At 33.9% G+C, this 22750-nt stretch overlaps 2 protein-coding genes across 7 annotated transcripts; one reads left to right on the forward strand and one right to left on the reverse strand.

Moving 5' to 3' along the window:
- Positions 1–496: 496 nt before the first annotated feature.
- Positions 497–1449, forward strand: LOC132060487 (protein FAR1-RELATED SEQUENCE 5-like). Its single transcript, XM_059453515.1, has 2 exons — positions 497–696; positions 780–1449. Exons 1-2 carry the CDS (start codon positions 497–499, stop codon positions 1447–1449), a joined length of 870 nt encoding a protein of 289 aa, XP_059309498.1.
- A 12850-nt stretch (positions 1450–14299) lies between these two features.
- On the reverse strand, positions 14300–21233 carry LOC132058914 (probable ureide permease A3). 6 transcript variants are annotated; one of them, XM_059451322.1, is made up of 7 exons: positions 20321–20424; positions 17831–18139; positions 16747–16885; positions 16465–16639; positions 15734–15777; positions 15518–15618; positions 14310–15067 (listed from the first exon to the last, which is right to left on the reverse strand). In XM_059451322.1, the coding sequence occupies exons 1-7, from the start codon at positions 20321–20323 to the stop codon at positions 14573–14575; spliced, it is 1266 nt and encodes a 421-aa protein (XP_059307305.1). In that variant the 5' UTR covers positions 20324–20424; the 3' UTR covers positions 14310–14572. The 6 variants fall into 6 exon arrangements, with proteins under 6 accessions (XP_059307309.1, XP_059307305.1, XP_059307306.1 ...); XM_059451323.1 differs by lacking the exon at positions 20321–20424 and adding an exon at positions 19871–20127; XM_059451321.1 differs by lacking the exon at positions 20321–20424 and adding an exon at positions 18558–18696.
- Between the last annotated feature and the right edge of the window lie 1517 nt (positions 21234–22750).

Genomic DNA, 22750 nt, shown 5'->3' on the forward strand with positions numbered 1-22750 from the left:
ATATTTGAATTTGGAATTTAACATATGCTTTTTATCGTGTAGGAGAAGCCCTTTCTTAGATGGCGCTGATTGTCCAAGTTATGTGGATACATCAGAGAGTGATGGCGATGAACCAGCTAATAATGCAGAGGTAACCGATGATGAAGATAGTGAAGGGGATGAAGAAGATACGCATTTTAGTCCCCAGAACCAACTCACCACCACGTACCACCTCCGATGGCGGAAAACCCAATTCCTGATAGCCCAATGCAGTGACATTCTGACTATATTCCATATCTTGACAGTCTACAAGGTCGTGAGGATGCATTTGTCTTCACAAGAGATGATGATATAAGTCGCCAAAAAACGTAGATTAAACCAAAAAATCTCATGAATGATGAATGCGTCCTTACAAAGGGAATGATGTTCGCATCAAAAAAGGCGTTGCAACGGGCTGTCAAAATGTATTGTATAAAGGATATGAGGGAGTTTAAGGTTGATGACTCGGTAAATCGGTATGGAGGCTAGTTTAAAGCGACGGACTCGAGGCTATCGGTGGTTGCTTCGTGGAATTGTTAAGCCTGATGGTCTGTCGGAAATCACAAAATTCCATCCAAAGCACACTTGTGATATGGGACAAAGTCGAGTGGATCATTTTAATTTAGATATAAACCTGATTGCTCATGTGTTACTTAAAGACATTGAGGAAACTCCAAGGTAACTTAACTGACCTAGTACATTATATATCTTATAGCAATTAAAATATCATTGCTAAATGTTATTTGTTTAAACTTATGCAGGATGCCCATCAAAACTTGTATTAGCATGGTCCACTCCAAATATGGTAAAATTATAAGCAAGAGAAAGGGATTTCTCAGGCGTAGACGTGCTTTTGAGATGATCTTTGGAGCTTGGGAATCCTCTTTTCGGGTGTTGTCGGGATATATGGCGGCTCTACAATATGATAATCCTGGCACTGTTGTACAGTGGCGGCTTTTTGAGGGCAGAATTTTCGACTTCGTCTTTTGGGCATTCAAACCAAGTATTGATGGTTTTGCTCACTACCGGAATGTGATATCGATAGATAGGACGCATGTATATAACCGATATGACATTAAGCTCCTAATTGTAGTAGGTATGGATGCCAATGGGTCAATATTCCCTCTTACTTTCGCAATTGGCGCCAACGAGAGCAATGAGACATGGGAGATGTTCTTGACTCATCTGAAAACTCATGTTATTAAGGGTAGTCAGGGCATATGTGTCCTATCGGATCGTCATAAAGGCATATTGCACAATATGCGTACTCTGGAAGGGTGGCAGCCTCCACATGCTTACCATCGATATTGTTTAAAGCACTTAAAAGCTAATTTTCAAACAAAGTTTGGAAATGGCACTGTAAACAAATTGATGTGGGGGGCTGCGATGCAGCATCAACGAAGAAAATGGGCTGCAAAAATGGACTGCTAAGGAAGTGAGTGAAGAGGCATATGTTTGGTTGATAAAATTAGAAGTTGAAAAATGGACGCTTTATCTTTGATGGAGAAAGGAGATGGGGCATGCTCGCAACGAACAACTCGGAGTCTTTCAATGGACTCCTCAATCTGCTCGAGGACTACCTGTCACCGCAATGGTAAGACTAACTTTGAAGCGAGTCGTGGAGCGATTTGCGGATAGACAAGGCGGTGCCGAGCCATATTAGCCGAGGGGGAACATGGATGCCAAAGCCTACAAAAAGATGGAGCACCATAGAAGAAAGGCGAGAGGTCACCAAATGACCGAGTATGACGTCGTTGAACGAGTGTATGAAGTTCGAACGGGTGATTACGACGGTAAAGGAGGAAACAAACATATCGTTACTGAGCGTACAAAATCATGCACTTGTGGTAAGTGACAAACGTACCACATGCCATGTTCTTTATGCAATCAAGTGCTTTGAGAGAATGACCAGAAATGTAACTGATTATGTGGCGGAGGAATATAAGGTCATAAAATACCTTAGAGCATATTCCGGCCACTTCCATCCCCTTGGTAATCAAGCTTATTGGCCAGCCGCGCCGTTTTCTATGGTTGCGAACAAGAAGCATATCCGTAAATTGGGAAAAAACAAGCTAACCTGTTATCACAATCAAATGGATGTTAGCGAAAAGACTTATTCTCGTAAGCGCTCGACATGTAAGCAATTTGGGCATGATAAGCGTTCATGTGGGCAAAACTCCCGTGGTGGCAGCACATCTGGAAGTAGAAGAGTGTCTAGAACTTGATTTTTTTTTTTAAAAATCTATTGTAATTTAATGATGTATTTCGTTGCTAATGGAATGAAGTATTTTTCAATTATTATGAACCTCTCGTATTGGATGAATTATTTTTAAATATTATATTTATTTTTGCACATTCAAAAGGTACGGATTACACAATACAATAACAAAATAAAAAAGACATAAAAGGAAAAAAAAAACAACCTAATACAAAGCAGAGTAATTTTTTTTTTCTATCTTTTTTGAATCAAAAAAGTACTTTCATAGCTTTGGGAGTAAAACAAAAGAGATTAATCAAAATCCTATAAAATATGACACTTAAACCTAAATATAACAAGTTTTCAAACGTACTTCGGAGCACTTTACAACCCCTAAAACGACGATTCAAATGTATATGTATACTTGATGTAATGAGCTGATATTATTGTACACTAAAAAAAATATTAAGTTCTATATAAAATATTTATATTCTGGTGTTTTGAAACATGACTAATCTTCGGTCAAAGTACGAAAAAAAGCTTAATTTTGAGTTTGATTTCCAAAGAATAAAGGTTGGGGTCGGGGGGAAAGAGAGTTTCACGCACAGATTCTATGCGTGAAGCCTACTTTGGTTTTTTTTTTTTTTAAACGGGTAGTTTGGTTTCAATTTTTTTTTTTTTTGGGTTAAAAAAGTTCCGGATCCTTAAAATATGGAAAGTTCATAAGAGTGTAAACTGTTCTTCAAGTTCGTCACTTTTGGTGGACCTACATAACTAGTTGTATATCGACAGTAGCCTCTTTCCAGAAGCAACGGGTGTCTAGGCATAGATTCATTCTTTCTACTCACAAAATAAATTGACCATTCTTGTTGATGGACTTATTGGAAATAGGATTAATTGACCCATAATTTTTTTTAAAAGCCTGCTAAGATAAATTAAATAAAGTAATCCAATAATTACTGTTAAACTTAATTTCTCTTATACAAGTACACATATAATATGTGATCAAAAAAATATGAGATTCCACGCTATCTTTCTACCGCATATCCAGATTAAGATTTAGGCCATGCTAAAAGAGGTTACTTTGACATAATATGGCAAGTCATCGATCAATATTTTAAGGCGCGATTCCTTCCACTATTCCTTCAAGGCTGTTTATGTTGAGGAAACGACTCGTGTTCATGCAGGAGGGTTCTAGAAGTTAAAGAGGCAAATTATGCTCATCTCCAAGCCTCAATTTGCTAATACTATACACGATTTACAATTAGAGGAGGATTTAAGATATAAATTTAATGAAAATTTAACATTAAATTCACTGTAATGTTAAAATTATAGGCTCCGAGCTAATATTTATCAGTATTATTTTTATAATATATATATATATATATATATATATATATATATATATATATATATATATATATATATATATATATATATATTTTATGTTGTTGTGAGACTTTGGTTAGTTTGTTATTATAGGCTAGCTACTTGTAGCTTCTATACTGGCCCTTCCACTTTAGTCAAAACTTCGGATAAACTCGTAGCCGAAAGGCTATATCCACCCCGTTTACAACGTCACTTTCTTTAAATTGTTCTTCACATCGAAATATCGAACCAAGTCTCACATGCTCATTTGTTTATAACTAGTTTAGGTTACGCGCTTTACACATGACCAAAGAGTTTACCTCATTTGACAAAAAATATGAAGAAAAAAAAATTATGCTTAGCTACAAACTTTATTGTTAATCCGTCGTAAATTGCTCGCAAATAATAATTTTTTTAATAATTCATTGCTAATTTGTCAGTAAATAGGATTATAATTTCTTCAATTTCGTAAAATAATTATTTTAATTTAAATTTGTAATTTATAAATTTCTGACCAACTACAATTAAAATTTCCCAATGATTTTTCTTTTTTCTTCCATGTTGCCTCGAGGAAAACTCGGTATGACAAATAATTAAGAAAATATTTAATTGAGTATAAAACGTTCACTTTTAATAGCAGTAACAATATATATAAACTGCCCCTATTAATCTATCTATCTATCTATACTATATTAAAAGAGCGAAGGGCCTTAGAAATATTGATTGAACTTTTTGCCCTTCATTAAAATATTCTGCAATAGACAAAATCGTCATTTACTATTTTTCTCAAATTAATATAATAAACACTAATAATATATATTTCCTTTCAAAATAAAAACTGCAATAAATGTGTATTAAATCTTTCCTTATTTAACTAGGTAAGAACTCCTTAATTTACCTTATAAATAATACCTCTCCTGTAGAAATAGTTCCCTACATAAAAACCATTCCAGCAACCGATTCACGTCCAGATTAATCCAAGTTCGGAAGATATTGACCATATTGAGGTTCTTATTTCTTTTCTATTTTTGTTGTTGAATATTTGCTTTGTTTTTTTAGTTCTTGCATCTTATTCTCTTCTTTAGAATTTTGAAGTGAATATAATATTAGGAACTCTTCAAGAAGCAATTTTTTCGATTCAAAAAGCGGTGTTTTTTTTTTTTTTTTTTTTTTTTTTTTTTTTTTTGCTAATTGGACAAACTCTTGAAGATCATCAAGTGCAAGATCTAACAAATGATTTTGTGTTGATGAGTTAGAAAAGCTATGCTATTGATCGTATTGCTAAAGCCGTCGGTTAGTATTCTCTTTCCTATTTGTTTTAGTTTCTCGCTCCATAAAGAAAATTATTATTTCACGTTTTTTATTTCTCAGTCTTCATCATCAAAACTTTCTGTAGCTTTCACGTGCTATTGTAGTTTTCTGGTTTTGTGGGTTTTTATGTTCATTTTTTTTTAGCAAAACGAATTCATCCTTAGCAGATTATTTCCCTATTTAGACCAGAAACAAATAAAATAGAATAGTTTAACCTTTTGATAACCAAACTCTATAGAACGAAACTACTAATTAATATTTCCTAATATATAGGACTTTTTAAAATATTAAACTAAATTTTATATATTCATAAATCTCTCCTTATTTGAAAAATGACACCAAAAAGAGAGGGAAAAAGACAAAGTAGAAACTTTCACGAGCCTAAAGTTCCTTTTAGGTTAAGGAATTTTTATTCTTTATAACTCTATATAATTAAAGTAGGAAACTTTGGTGCACCTAGAACTCCATTAGGTTCTACAGTCTTCATTTTGTGTTATAGAAGTATAATCGATTTGATTTTGTATAATTTGATTATTGTAGTTAGAACTTTTTTTAATTAAAAGAGAGTACGTAAGAAATTAGAAATAAAGTTGGTACTACTTTTTTTAATCAGTAGAATTTGCAGTTTTTGTAAGATTTCATTTTTTTCTTATTTAAATAAATATTTTTATGTTCGCCTTTTTTATTGTTTAAAAGTAGATTTCAAACGAGACAAGATGGTCATTTAAATATCTCCTATAACTGTTAGGAATAGACTTTTAATTATTCCCCTAAAATTTAGTACTTTAAAATCAAATAGAAGTTACGTATTAAATCTGTATTACATGAGTCATTTTTTCCCTAAGAATTTAGAACACTTTCCATTGCTTTTAGATGTAGGACTCTTCCCTTTTTTTTTTTTCCTGATAAATAAATCAAATACGAAAAGATATTCATTGAATGACTATAAGAAAAAAGATCCGAAAATTGGTTCTTAATAAAGAAGGATACTTTTTTCAATGGTCTATTGGAGACGTAAACTGTGAACGGTACTTGCTTTTTCAATTAGCTATTAATAAATCTTAATAAAAGTCAAAAAAGAAAAAAGAAAATATCTTTTACTTCTATTTGCCGACGGCAATTTCCATATACGGCACTTATAATTAATGTGTTATTTTGATTCGGACGCGTGATCCAGTTCAGTTTCTAGTTATGACCTAAGGATCGATTGTGTGGAGTCGCGATTAGACTCGGTTGTTGTGCGGAGTTACGATTAGACTCATTTATTATAAAAAAAACTTCTATTTGTAGAACCTTTTTGGGATTAATGGGATTTTAAGGAATGTCTTTTCAAATCAAATTAAAAACCCACTAGAAGAGATGAATAGCAAATGGTTTTATCCTTCTCCGACCAAACATAAGATAAGGACAAAAGTTTGAGCAATACTTCCAATAGTCATTAAGGCTGCATTTGTTTTCATTTAGATTAAGACGTCTGAATCTGAATGCACATCTGAATGATTAAGATGTTATCACTACATCTAAATATTACATAATTAAGATCATTTGTTTTTAACATCTGAATGAACTTAATGTTATTTTATTTTCAAATTATTACTCCCTTTGTCCCAATTTATATGGTACAGTTCAAATTTTGAGAGCCCGATTTCTAAATTTTGATCATAAATTCGAGCACAGAATCTCTAGCTTTCTTTAAAAAAAAAATTACATACTATTTAGAAACTACGTAAAAAGTACTATATATCACAATAATTCACAATTCAAAAGATTTAATACGCATATTAAAAAAATTGCAGTAAAAAAAAACTTGTTTAACTCTCGAAATTCGAAATGTAACATATAAATTGGGATTGATGGAGTAATAAACTTTAAAAAAAAAATTAAAAAAAAAAAAGAGCTCTGAACTATCTTCAACACCAATAATTGTCGTAACCCTCGAGTAATCCACCATCAAATGTGAACCTTCAGATTCCACTAAAATCCTTGTCTAAACTCAAATTTCAAAAACGAAAGAGAAGAAATTGATACAATTTCTATTGTTTATTTTCTCAATTTCCAAAATGCATTCAACAGACCCTCCATTAACAGACCCATCATTTTTTTCGTCCACTGTCAAGGCGGTGGTGTGTGGGTTTTCTAAATCTTATTTATGATTGTTTTCCATGTACCGATATTTGGTTATATGTTATTGGTAATTTTTCTGGCAATGAATCTCAATTATATTTTCTTAGGCCAGTGGAGGACTGATGAGTGGGAAGAAGCAATTTTAACAATGGAGGTTATTTCTTGCTTCATTTGTTTTGGAGGTTGAATGGTAGTTTAGTTTATTGTTTCCACTGTTCCGATAACAGAGGAGAGGAATGAGATGAAGAGGCAGGTCCAGAAATCCTTATCCATGGTTTCTACAGGGAGATAAAATTGGAGAAGGAAAAGTTTAATAGTATAATTTAATAATATAAAATTACACGAGCAAGAGAAGTGTCTGAATAATTTTCAGACTTAGTTGAGGGTCTGACAGAATAAGATGTGTTCAGATGGATTAAGTGGCTAGATTTCAATTAAAACAAATGCACTTAATGGATTGAGATCTGAACCATTTAGATTCAGACCTTCATTAAGTGCAAACAAATGAGGCCTAAATAACATAGCATGATTGTATATGCTTTACTACTACTCCGTTAACAAGTGTTGAAATTTTCACTAGAAGAAAACTTGTGTACAAACTGTTTGATTCCACCATTGCGGAAAGGCATCCTCTCTTCACACTAAAAAAGCCTATAAAATAACACATCAGAAAAGTTATTTACATATATATTTTTTTTTAAAAGAAGTATAATTGACCCACTTTGATATATACTACCATGTGGCAAATTCCAAGAATACCTACTCCCATCCCAATAGTCTATAATGTTCGAAATGGAAGAATTATTGATCTAAAAGAAGTACTACTATTGCATAGCACGACTTAAATGCTTTTGCCGTAAACATCTTCAGAGCTAGCTGATATGTTGAAAAATGGAGATTCATGAATCTTATTGTTAAATTATAGACCTATAGACAAAAATCAAAAGTTGCACAATTGACAAAGTAACTTTCCGTATTACAATCGACTTTGAAAACCCAAAAAATATAAAATATGTTTTATTTTGTTTTTTGGCAGAGAGTACGATGGATGGGATGATGAAAGGACGGCAGTAATTGAGAGTTGGCATGTCACACTACTATTTTGGGGCTAATAAGAGATAATACTAACAAGAGATACAGCTTTTACCATACCACGAAAAGAAGACTAAGGCAAAAACATGCATGCTGACTAAATAGAGTGTACAAATGGCTATGACAAATTGACAAAGAAAGAAACAAGTAGGATTCTGATATTCAAATTTGGATCGATTGTTTTTTGGGGGCCATTCAAAGATGCCAATCGTGGGGCATTCAGATTTTTTTGTGTGTACCCAGCGAGGACTGCAGTGCCGTATACCTTTTCCAAAAGATATAGGTTTCAAGTGTTCTTTCTAGCATTTAACTCATATACACCGATAATTTAATTTTTTTTTCCATAAGCAATGTATTTTAATCTATTGTAGTATGTAACCAGTTTTATCTTTTAGATTACAAACTCCATTGTAGTTATCTTCCACTTATTATAGACGGTTACCTAGCTATATCTTTTAAGTAATCGATCTGATAGATATTCTACATCCCGTGACTCTTCCTCAACCAGGCTAGGACACAATAATAGAACAAGTATTAGTAGCATGACAAAAGAACGTTCCTCGTCTTTAGTATCTTTGTTTGTGACAATTGTGACCTCTCGGGGCAGAATCGATGAATGCACTAAAAATGCAATGCTAATACATGTATCTGACACTTCTTAATTGGCTAATTGTAAATGGCCCTGAGGCTATGAAACAAAGGATTTTATAATATTCTTTTTTACCATGTCAATGTATAGAAATCAAACTCTTCTTCCTAGCTATTATCAATCCATCATGTGGTGCAACTGTGGGCAGTGGACCATTCTAAACTAGCACATGCTCAAGTAGACGACGACGACAACCACGACACTGTCTCTGATTTTTTTTTCTTTGAAGTGTCACCTAGTGAGGACTTTTGGGGCAACACCAAAGAAGGAGGAGCATTTGTTGTTATTTGTTGGGCACAATAATCGTTTTAGGGCTCTTAGCAATAAAGTTTGACAAACTAAGGGTAATACTAGTTAGTGTTGTGATTTTAATGATGACAAATTTTTTTGTGTAGGCATTATGCTCAAAGGAACTCAAAGGTCCACGAAGCCCATTGGACATACAAAGCCCAATTGACAAGTGAGTTTAGTCGGCTGCAAAGAAAAGAAGCCCAAATGAAGCTCAGTCGGCTGCAAAGGGAAATAGCCATGAAGTGCAAAGAAAATAAGCCCATGCTTATTTTTGGAACAAGGATCAGATCATGCCAAGATTTAAATCAAGTAAGATTGTAAAATCTTACGCTATGTCAAAGGAAAGGAAATCAGTCAAGAGATCAATCAGTGCAAATCATGAAGATTCCAAGATTGAATCAGATCAACGTATACAAGGAAACAAGTACCATTCAAACAAGGCCAATACCGTACAAGGAAAGAAGTTGTACAACATTAAATAGCTCTTGCTTTATTCTTGGAAATTAGGATCCTTAATATTCCTAATTTACAAGGATCAATTCTATTGGGTTGACATCTTTGTTGAAAAGAGTCTAATGGCTACACAAATTGAAGAATATAAATACAAGGCTCTGGAGACGAAGAAAAACATACCTTTGTCTCATTCTCTCAAGTTCTCTGCTTTACTTTTCATAAACATTGTATTCCTGAGTGATATAGTGTAAACAAAAAAGAAAGGAAAGATATAGTATAGTTTGTGAGGCATTGTATTAAAAGATTACGAGTGTTTTGAGTGTAGACGTAGGAGCTCCATTCAAACAACCATTGTACCAAACCATTTACAAAAAGAGCTGCAGAGAACACCCTTGCAACCCAAGGGGATTGGACTAGGATTCACATTGAATCTGAACCAGTATAAAACATCTGATGTCATTTAGTTTCTGCACTTTAATTCCTGCACTACTTTATAGTTGACTAGTTTGTTCATATAGTCGATTGTTTGAGCGAAAAAGTTACAATTCACCCCCCCTCCCCTCCTGCACTTTCAATTGGTATCAGAGCAAGGTCTCACATTTTGTTACTTAATCGCAAGTGAGAAAAGATCAAATGGCTGGATATCAAATTCCTGTAGCAATCTTGCAAGATGGGCACTCCACAACAAGACCACCATACTTCAATGGTGAACACTGCTATCACTGGAAGGAAAGGTTTAAGATCTTTGTGCAATCAACAAACTATGAGGCATAGATTGTGATCAAGAAAGGACCTAAGCCTATTCCAAATGTGGATACAAAGAATGCAGATACAACAAAGATCGATTTGGAGTCACATGATATGACTAAAGAACAACAGGAAACACTGACAACAAATACTAGAGCAATAGCTTTGCTTTACTGTGCAGTTAGTGGAGAAGAGTATGCCAAAATATCCAACTGTGAGACTGCAAAAGAAATGTGGGATAAGCTTGAAGTCACCTATGAAGGAACGTCAAAAGTTAGGGAAACCAAAATTGATGCGCTGAGGCATGATTATGAATCCTTTAATATGAAGGATGATGAGAACATTGAATCAATGTTCACTAGATTCAAAGAAAATCATTGGAGAACTCAAATCCCTTGGAGTAACTTATACCAACTCTCAACAGGTAAGAAAACTTGCTAGAAGTTTACCAAAGACTTGGGAAACCAAGGCAATTGTCTTGGAAGATGGAAATCTGGACAACTTTACTTATGATGAACTGAGAGGAAATCTGATGGCCTTTGAAAAGAATCATATTCAAAGATATCAGAAGGATGAAAAGAAAAAAGTGGTTGCTTTTAAATCTCAAGTTGAAGAATCTGATGATGATTTTAATGAGGAAGAACTGGCCATGATCTCTAAACATGTGATTGAAGCCATGAGAAGATCAAGAAACAATAGAAAAGGAAGTTCAAATTTCAGGAAAGGTAAAACTTCCACTGTTCAACAAAGGAATGACGGAAAATGTTATGAATGTGGAAAATATGGTCATATTGGCATCTGAATGTCCTGAGGCAAAAAGAAAACCATCCAAAAACTATCAAAAGCAAAGAGCCTTCAGCAGTTGGAGTGAAGATGAGGCCTCTGAAGATGATGAAGAAAGAATAGAGAAAATTTGCTTCATGGCAATTGGTGACACAAGCGAGGTAAGACCTTATCACTGTTCTAACTGTAGTGAAACTCAAGAATTGCTTGATCAAACTCTAGAAGATTTAAATAAAGTTTTTGGTGAGTATAGGAAACTTAAAAGAGAAAAAAGTGACTGGAACTTAAACTAGAAGTTGTTGAAATAGAAAGGGATCTTCTTAAAGAAGAAGTTGAGGATTTGAAATTGTTACTAAATGGGTTGCGCAAATCCACCAGTCATAGTTCAGTCAGGTCTAACCAGTCGACTCGTAGCAACAAGTCAACTGGGAAAAGGCCTATCAGTGATGGAAATACTTCTGAAAAACCTAAGGATGTGTCGACTTATTATGAAGAGATAGATCAGTCTACTAAATCTTTTAAATCAACTGAAAGGATGTCTCAAAGAAATATTTGTTCCTTTAATAAGTCGACTAATCAGTCAATCACTGAAGAACACTCTTTCCAAAAATGCTTTTGTTGTGGAAAAATGGGTCATAAATTTTTTCAATGTCGTTTTCATTACACATCATCTCCAGGATGGATATGGAAACCTAAAATTGATCATCAAAAGACTAACCCTCAAGGACCCAAGGAAGCTTGGGTACCTAAAAGAAAGTAACTACTCTGTTTTGCAGGAACACCACAAGAAGAAATCAAAAGGCAAATGGTATCTAGATAGTGCGTGTTCCAGTCACATGACAAGAGACAAAAGCTTGTTCAAATCAGTCGCAGACTTTGACGGAGGACTAGTAACTTTTGGTGATATCTTAACAGGAACTTGATAATTGGTACATGAACTATTTCTTTCAATAATTCTTGTGATATCTCTAACATTTATCTTGTTAAAGGACTCAAATACAACCTCCTAAGCATCAGTCAACTATGTGATTCTGATCTAGAGGTGAGGTTTAGAAAGACAGGCTGAGTCATAGAAGATAAAACTGGAAAAGAAGTCCTTCCTGGAAGTAGAACAAAGAATATTTATGTGTTAGATTCAGTTAAAAGTCCAGCTGGACACATCTATTTAGCTTCAATGGGAGAAGATCCTTGGATTTGGCACAAGAGACTTGGGCATGCTAGCATGCGACTAATTGAGAAATTAGCTACACATTATTTGGTCTTAGGCTTGCCTAAATTAAATTACTCAGAAGATCATATATGCGATGCTTGTCAAAAAGGTAAGCAAACAAGAAGTTCTTTTAATTCCAAAGATATTGTATCTACTTCAGAGCCCCTGCAGCTTTTACATATGGACCTTGTTAGTCTTACTAGAACTGCTAGCATTGGAGGAAAAAGGTATGCTTCTGTTATCGTGATGATTTCTCCCGTTTTACTTGGGTTATATTTCTCGCTCATAAAGATGATACTCTAAAGAATTATAAGTTTTTTTTATGAGAAAGTTCAAAAGATGACAAAGGATACTACATTACTTCAATAAGAAGTGATCATGGAGGAGAATTTGAAAATAATGCATTTGAGGACTTCTGTGATGAACAGGGTTATACGCATAACTTCTTCCACCAAGATCTCCTCAGCAAAATGGTGTTGTTGAAAGAAAGAACAGAACCTTACAAAACATGGCAAGAACTATGATTTTAGAACACAACCTGCCACATCACTTTTGGTAGAATCTGTAAGCATAGCATGTCATGTATTAAACAGGTGTTTGATTCGACCAATTCTTAAGAAAACCCGTTATGAGCTATGGAATGGTAAGATATCCAATATTAGTTATTTTCATCCATTTGGATGCAAATGTTTTGTGCACAATAATGGAAAAGACAACATCGGCAAGTTTGATCCTAGAAGTGATGAAGGTATTTTTGTTGGCTATTCAAATACTAGCAGATCTTATAGAGTATTTAATAAACGCACTATGTCTATTGAAGAGTGAGTTCATGTTATTTTTTATGATACTAATCGCTTGGTCGAGAAAGAAAAATTTGCAGATGAAGAAAATTGTCAACCTTCAGTCACTATGATTACTCCTTCAACTGATCAAAATAGTTCTCCAAAGGAAACTACTTCTGCTGATGAGTCGACTACTCTTACAATTGGGCCTGTTCCAAACGAATGGAGAAGTGAGCCTAACTATCCCAAGAAGTTTGTTATTGGAGAAATAAATGAAGGAATGAAGACTCGATCATCCTGCAGGAATAATGCAAATTTGGCTCTTATATCTCAACTTGAGCCAAAGAAAGTAGATGATGCTTTAAAGGATGATGATTGGATTCAGCTTATAAGCTGCTTTAGATAAGCTAAGCCAAACGAGCCCAATTATACTTTTGGGCTTATTTTAAGGACAAAATGGCTTAGAAGCTGGCCAGCCAAACACTCAAAAAAGCTGAAAATAGCTTATAAGTTGTTTTCAGCAACTTATAAGCCAATCCAAACGGGCTCATTATTTCCTTTTTTTTTTTTTTTTCAAATTAACTATCCATGAAATATTTTCATAATTGCTATTGTGTACGAGCAACACTGTTAAAAGAAGGTTCGAGGTATAATCAAGATATTATAACTCTGATAAAACAAATTTAAAGCAAACTGACGCGTTGGAGATGCATGACGTGTGTGCGCATGTGTGTCAACCAACAATCAGTGTTTATAAATTTGGACAAGCAGATAATAAGATATAAGTAACTTATATTGCAGAGAAAATCAAGAATTGCATATAAAATGCAAGTTGAAAGATCTGATTCATTATCCATACCAAAGGTCTCTAAAATGCTTGCAACTGGTTCCATAAACCACATCTATTTACAGTTCCAGCAGATTTTAAGTAAACTGTGCTTCTATTCAACAAGAAACAGCAATGTGCTATATACAACAACATTTTCCTAATTCTGATATATAAGCAGGCTACAACAGCATTATGATTTCTTCGATTCACTATTTGCGATGCCCTGATGATGCCATAAGAATTCCAACAGCTACTACAAACATAAACAGCATGCCAACTAGGAACGTATATGTTTTTACGATGATCTTCGGTACTCTCCAAATAAAATTATCCCCCAAAATGTGCTCACGAGGGGTAGCGCCTGAAAATAAAACCAACTTTCAATTAACTCAGCATGCTTGCGGTAGAGGCAGATATACAACAATAGTAACTGGGTTAACAGTCAAATATAAAATATTTAGTAAATTTCTTAATATATATATATATATATATATATATACAGGATATGGACAGAAGCCACTAGGTTCCTGTGAACCCCTAAACGGGCCTCTATGATCTGGCCCCGCTTGCAGCTAGTGAATAAATTCACATCACAAGAACTCATAGTATTTTTCCCGAACTTCAAAAAATAGACAAGAATAACATGCGTAGGAGGTCCCTCGTTGCATGTCTATTCGTGCTGTAGTATCTAAGCATTCTTGTTTTCTGATATTCTTTTTCAATTTCTTTTGGGAATAGACACAGAGGATTCATAATAGCCGACCAGTACTAATTCAGACATGGTTGATTGTTGAGTAATTGTTACAAGAACTTCAATCCAAATACAAAGTTCTACTAACTCGAACGAGCGTACAACCGCATATCCAAAGACTTGACCTCCCATGAATTGGAGACCATTTCCAAAACCACACAAAAGTCCTGCCAAAAGGGCCCAACCTCTACCATTCCAGTCATTTAAATAAGCCTTCAGAGATGACTTGGGCGCATTTAGAACAGGGCGGTATAAGAAGCTGAGGTTCAAAATCATGGCAACGACAAAGCAAGAAACTGAGAAGTAGAAGAATGCTGTGTAAACGCTCAAGTGTGAAACTCCATCTTTTAGAGTACGCCACTGATCATTCGTGGCAAGGTTGAATGCTGGTGAGAAGAGAGAAAAACAACTTCCAGCAAAGAATGTCAACGCCAAACCAATGAATGTGCTCTTCCCGAATATCTGCAAGCAAACACAAGAATGTGAACAAATACAAGAATAACTGGAATTACCTAAGACTAAAACATCGCTAAATTGCTCATAGCTAACGGATTTTGTCTGTTGCTAATTCGTGTTTTTTTCAGTAGTTTAAACAAGGAAAGCGCTTTCCATTAAAGATCTTCCACTACATTAGATTAACAAAAAGACAAAAACATCAGATCAAGGCGGAAACTTTTCTCAAATTTGAACTGGAAGTACCTAATAGGAACACTGTATCATGTGGTGAGGTGCTCAATTGGAAGATGTCGCAGTTAGAGTGTCTAAATAAAATTTACTGGCAAGTTTAAGAGGCTATCGATGTATTCTGCCTAGATCTAATATGGAGTCCGTGAGAACTTTTTCAAGGTAGAAGTTAACACTGAAGCGACAATAATAATTGATACGAGAAGTAATTCAAGAAGAATTGCGGACCTTGATCGCTCTTCTCTTCTCGAGATCTATCAGGAAAAGCGCAGTCCCAAATTTTGCCTTTTCTGTGTAAGCAACTCCCTTTTCCGCATCATTTACACCAACTGTGGATGTTTAGCATTCCCAAAATAAGTGTTAAGGGAAAAACATATGAGGCTATGGATCTAATAAAATGGTAAAGATATGAAACTTCAATTTTCAGACTCGAGCTTATAATACCTCTCTTTGTACATGCTTGTTTGGAGTCAGTAATACTATTAGCCCTGCAAAAGGTTCAACTAAAATCAGCATCAATTTCCAGAGATTTTGATGGTGATGTATTTGTATAGCAATGTGAAATATGTAATCCTCGTCGACTTTCTGCATATCCTGCATTCTTAGCTTCTGAATACAAGGAGAAAGTAAGTAGATATATAAACAGGAAGACAGGCACAGTGACTGAGTCAGGATTTGAAGCTTTTCGGTTCTTGGATATTCTAACTTTTAAGTTACTGGGTTCTAAGGTAATAGTTTGTACATAGTAAATGGATCTTTAAGACGAATACAGGGTTTGAAGCAAAGCTACTAGGTTCGGCCGACACTCTAGCTCCGCCCCTGGACAGGCGTAAGAGAAGTAGAATAAAGATGTTGATGAGATTGTTGGCTAATAGAAATATGAAGGATTTTGATAAGTTTCAACATCTTTTTCCATTAATGTGCACAATATGGCCAATCTATATGCTGGTTAAGTCATAAAATGACACTACTCTTCTTCTAGTCATATATGCATTATCAACACTATCATGGCACGAGCCTCAGAGGAAAAAATAACAACGTCGTCCTTCGTATACTGTTTTTATTTTTTTAATAGAAAGTATCAACCCATAAATGTCATTCCCTATTTGCAAAGATGCAAAAATGATGCCCTTGGAAGAATTAAGTATTGCGTATATCCTCGTATTGATGCATACCTAATGCTATGTTTAGAGTCATTTGAATAACTATCAAGCTTTGCTTTATTATCAGCTGCATTGGATGCATGAACAGCAGAGCCTAAACAAACGGCAATCAAGAAGCATCCAACCCCAGGAAAAAGAATCTCCGCTTTGTTAATTTTGTCATCAAGGTAGTAATTCATGGTCGTTCCTGTCATAACGAAATCAAATTATGATACTACCAATTTCCTTTTCATAGAGGACATAGTCACAAGGTCGTTTCAAAAAACTTATAAACCAATGAAGTAAAAACGATACCTATAACCACAGTAATGCTTGAGGAGACAACCTCGGTAACTGATAAACCAACAAAGGCCCAAGCATATTGAGTTGTAAGGTTTCCAATGCTAAGGACCACCCCTCCAGCCATTGCAAACAAGACACTCGTCCAATTATCCTACACCATTTGTCCGTGAACAAGAACTTAGAAAATATATAGAAGTCCCAAAATGCTTGTTAATGTGCAATTTCAACTGTTAACAACAATGCAGGCAATCAATATGGGATTTCCTGGAAAGTTTCTATTACAGTAGACAATTTGAACAAAACAATATCCGGCCTAAGAAGCGATCTTGATAAAAGTATGCATTAAAACCTAAAAAATGTAGCTATTAATGATAACTGCTAAAGTCTTGAAGTACAAACAGAAAAAGAAAAAAAATTGGTTCCAGAGCATGAAGTCTTCAGTAGCAAGGATCTCTTGGCAGCGACAATTAAACTAAAACAGATGCCAATTAAACTCCAGGATAAGTGGGGACAAGATCACCAGACAAAACCTATGAGAAATTAATAAACAAAACTCCACCTTAAGCTGGTAACAATAGTTCATCCCGATGAAACATCACATGAATAACAAGGGACGGTGATTCTTTCCAATCTTAAATCCACCTATCAAGTAGCTTATAGATGCTAATGATATCTGCTGGTGAACAGTGGATCGAACATAATGCGACTCTGGTGAATGGATTGCAGCATCTATTTTGTACTTAATTGTATAGAAGTTATGCAACAAAGGAAAGGCCTCCTTAAGTTCCAAATGCCAAAATTAGAGTGCTAATTTTCCAATCCAAGAGTCCAGCAAAAGTATCACATATAATATCACATTCACCCAAATAGACTACTTAGTATTCAAACACAATCTGCTTATCAAATGCTTAAAGAGGCACTTCTTAGACGAATTGGCCAAGTACAAACTGCTTGTCTCAAGAAATACTTTTCTGAGAAGCTGGTTTGACAAAAATGCTTCTCATAATAAGCAGTTTTAGGGAGGTTGACCAAACAGACTATAAATACTAGTAATGATTTTTTTTTCCACTTCCCTTGTTTTGTAGAGGACACCAACCTGAGAGATTTGGGAGAGGAAATTTGGGTTTTCCACTGAGCTTGTCCCAATTTGACCAAAGGTAAAAGCAATTATGACAGCGGCTAAAAGATTAGTGAAAGTATAATCAAGGTAAGTGTGTTGTGGAAATCTCCCTCTCCTTTCAAGTAAAGTTAGTAAGGCTGGCCAAGTCCCTAAGAAGAACAAAGACAATAACATGCAAACTATAGCCCCTCCTTTGCTCTCCACCACATACATCTTCAAACCACGGGATAACACCTTTTCTATTTCAGGTGACACTGGAATCAAATTGGGAATGCTCCAAAAATCCTACATAATTCAAGAAGAAGTGAATATTAAAGATTCAATTTGATCATGGTCCAAACTCAATTCCTTCCTGTAAAATGGGAAATCAGCATGCAGATAGATTTTTTCTTGAAGAATCAACCTAGTTAAATAGCCGTTCATCCAACCGCTTAAACTAAAAATAGCGTGTAGATATATAATATGTGTATAATCCATGTACACTAAATGTATAACCATGTATAATCTATGTACACCAGCGTGGAAAAACAGTGAATCCGGCTGGCTATTTGTGTATAGATCCATTTTTTTCTTGAAGAAAGAAAGTGAACAACAATCTTAGTGGATGATCACCAATAAACAAACACATACACACACACGAAAAAAAAAAAAAAGATTTCATTTTCATGAACTATTGCTTTGGTTCTCAGACATGGACAGTCACCATGTTCAGAAGGCAAAAGGGTATCCAGAATCAGTAGCAAAAATGGAAAGAAAAAGCAACAGAATTTTCACAGAAATATGTGTTGAGGATTTTGCTTCAACTTTCTTCCAATTACAAGGAAAAAAGCAAACAAGAAACCAAAAAATATAGAAAATGTACCTATTTGAGACCCCACTAAAAGTGATCAGGCAGAGCCCCACTGAAAAGAACCAAAAGATGACACTCCAAAAAGGTACTAAAATGTCGGCGGATATATGTATAATTTATGTATACCGGCTAGGAAAAGTAAACAGTTTATCCAAGTGACTATTTGTGTAAAGATCCTGTGGTTCTTCACAAAGAAAGTGAATAATAATCTTAGAGAATTGTCACCAATAAACACACACACAAAAGAAAACCAAGTTCTTTTCACCAACCATTCCTTCGGTTCTCAAACATGGACAGTACTCACCATGTTAGAAAAGGCAAATAGGGTACCAAGAATCAGTAGAAATGAAAGAGAAAAGAAACAAATTTCTTAGGGAAGTACGTGTTGAGAAATTTTCTTCAGCTTTCTTCCAAGCAGAAGGGGAAAAGCAAGCAAAAAAACAAAAAGGATAGAAATGCTAACTATTTGAGACCCAACAAAAAATAGCCGAAAAAAAAAAAAAGATAGAAAAGATCCCTTTTTTCTTTCAGAAGAAAGTGAAGTACAATCTCAGAAAATGATCACCAATAAACACAAACACACACAAAAAACAAAGATTTCATTTGACCAACCATTGCTTTGGTTCTCAAACCTGGACATACTGACCATGTCAGAAGGTAAACAGGGTAACAAGAATCAGTAGAAATGAAAGAAAAGGCAACAGAAATTGATCATTGTCCATACTCAATTCATTCCTGTAAAATGGGAAATCAGCCGGTGGATCGATTTCCCTTCTTGAATAATTAACCTAAATAGTTGTCCACCCAACCGTTTAAACTAAAAATAGACTGGCAAATATATAATATATGTACTTATTTTTACGTATAATATGTATATAACCATATATAATCGGTATATAATCTATGTCTACCGACTAAAAAAAGTAAACAGTAAATTTGGTTTACTATTTGTGTAAAGATCCCTTTTTCTTTTTCTTTTTTTTTTTTTAACTTCCACAAAGAATCTCAGAGAATGATCACCAGTAAACACACACACACACCCCAAAAAACCAACAACAACAACAACATACTTAGTGTAATCTCACAAGTGGGGTTACACAAAACCAATAATTTTATTTTCACCAACCATTTCTTTAATTTGATTCTCAAAGATGGACAGTACTCACCATGTCATAAGGCAAACAAGGTATCAAGAATCAGTAGCAAAAAACTGAAGAAAAAGAAATATTCAGAGAAATGTGTGTTGAGAAATTTTCTTTAAACTCTCTTCCAAACACAGGGAAATTAAAAAGCAAGCAAAAAACAAAAACCAAAAAAGATTGAAACGGTACCTATTTTAAGCCCCACAAAGAACAATCACTCAACCCCACTGAAATGAACCAAAAAATGACACTCCAAAAAATACAGTAGCAAAAAAGGATATCAGTATATAACCATATATAATCAGTATATACTCTGTATACCGGTTAGGAAAAGTAAGATCCAGCCTGTTATATGTGTAAAGATCCCTTTTTTTCTTTCAGAAAGAAAGTGAACAACAATGTCAGAGAATGATCACCAATAAACACAGAAAAAGCAAAGATTTCATTTTGTTTTCAAAGATGAACAGTACTCACCATGTTGAGAAGGCAACAAGGTATCAAGAATCAGTAGAAATGAAAGAAAAAGCAACAGAAATCTTTAGAGAAATATGTGTTAAGAGAATTTTGCTTCAACTCTCTTCCAAACACAAAGGAAAAACAAGCAAAAAACCAAAAATGATATGAAAGGTACCTATTTGGGACCCCACAAAGAACAAACACGCAGAGCCCCACTGAAATGAACCAAAAATGACACTCTAAAAAGTATCAAGTTTATGGAAACTCAGTATTTTTCACATGGAGTATAAATTTATGTATAAAATTATACTATCAAAATTGCAATAAAGAATAGATATGAATTCATAACTTTAAAGATCTAATGGATTCAATGATAAAACCTTAAAAGTTGAACATATAAAGCTTAAATCATGGATCCATGTATAACGGCTCGGAAAAGTAAATCCGGACTGCTACTTTCAGAAAGAAAAGTGAACAACAATATCAGAGAATGATTCCCAATACACTAACACACACACACAAGAAACAAAAATTTCATTTCATATCAGAAGGCAAACAAGAACACAAGATATCAAGCATCAGTAGCAAAAATGAAAGAAAAACCAAAAAAATACAGAAATGTGTGTTGTGAAATTTGCTTCAACTTTCTTCCAAACACAAGGGAATTTAAAACTTTAAAGCAAGTAAAAAATAAAAACTAAAAACATGAAAAAAGATAGAAAAGGTACCTATTTGAGACCCCACAAAGAACAATCACACTGATCCCACACTGAACTGAACAAAAGGAATATGACACTCCAAAAAAAGTATAGTACTATAGTAGCAAAAAGGGGTATCTGCTGCTAAGAAAAAGTGTTTGAATGAGGTAGTTATCGTTCATTACAAGGAGTAACTGTTTATAAGATTCAGGTGTAAATATCCAAGTCTTTTAAGTTGACCAAAAAAAAAAAAAAAAAAGAGTTTTTTCAGCAGAGAATCTCGTAGTCAGATACTTATAAATATATTTTTTCTAACTTTAATTTTATAATTTATGCAACACACTTCCCGGTTTAGTTTATTGCTAAAAGAATCATATTTTTTTCTATATTTGAAAAATTTTTAACTCTAAAAATTGATTTCACTCTTAATTAGATGTTTTTTAAATAACACAAATATTTAGGACTTATTTTATACCACATATTTCAACAATTTTTTTTTTCTTCTTAAACCTCATATTCAGTCAACACTACCACATGAATTGGAATGGAAGGAACCATAGTTTTTCTAATTACTTACTCCCTCAATCTGTCTCAATTTATGTGTCATACTTTTTTTCTAGTATGTTTAAAAAATAATGTCATACTTTCTTATTTAAAAATAATAATTTAATTTTAAAATTACTATCAATTTTCTTTAATGAAATAATTTATAATCACACAAAAATCTATAACTTGTTTTAAATATTGAATTTCAAAAGTTTCCCTTCTTTATTAAATTTATATCTAGTCAAATTCAAATACATAAATTAGTGGAGGAAATAATATTATCCAACCTACTTGTTATTTGTAACGGTTCAGAATTTCTGTTTTTTAGTGCTTCCTGATTGCCTCCAAGGACCGTCACATACGCATATTTATTGGCTTTAAAGTCTTGCCTGTGGTCCCTCAGTGACATCAATAAAAGAAAATGGCGGCAAAATCCATGCAACTTTCCACCCGATATTATTTTATATGATGCTTGTCTTATTACGAAAAAAAAAATGTTTCAATAAGATTAATAGGAGTATTTTATATATATAAGAAACTCTTTAGAGATATTTGTAGTTTGTCCTTAATGACAACTTGTATAAGAATAGTATGCACGTCTGATACGTTTAACCACAAGATTCTGAGTAGGCTATTGCATGTTGTGTTTTTTTTTTTTTTTTCCCCTCAATTGAAATGCTAATGCACCCATGGAATATCTCCATTAAAATTCATGGCAAACACGCCCATGTTGGGTGTTATTTCATGATACCACATTGGTATTGCATGTTATATAAAATGTTTACGAGTTAATTGTTTTGTTAAATTACGTGTCTAATCAAATTTTGTTATATAAAATAATTAAAATTGATGAAGTATGTCACAAGTACTCAGGATGAAAAACTCATGCGAATATATATTTTTGTTCCTGCCACTTACACGTAAAAAGTTATACATACAAATATTTTTTGAGTGATTAATTATGATATACATTTTTCTTTTCGCCGTTGGTGTAACGGTGTAAATGAAATAATCTCATTGATAAAATAATGTATATGACTCTTTCGATGAGTTGACCATTTCATAATGGTAATATCTACTTTTCTCGAGGGAAAAAGAAAAGAAGATGGATCTAGAAATTATTTTTCTATCAACTTGTTTGTTATTTCCAATTCTCTCTACCGATCATTAAAGTAATGGCCGTATATATTAAACATTGTTTGAT

This window comes from Lycium ferocissimum, chromosome 6, assembly GCF_029784015.1.
Source record: "Lycium ferocissimum isolate CSIRO_LF1 chromosome 6, AGI_CSIRO_Lferr_CH_V1, whole genome shotgun sequence".
Classification (NCBI taxonomy): domain Eukaryota; kingdom Viridiplantae; phylum Streptophyta; class Magnoliopsida; order Solanales; family Solanaceae; genus Lycium; species Lycium ferocissimum.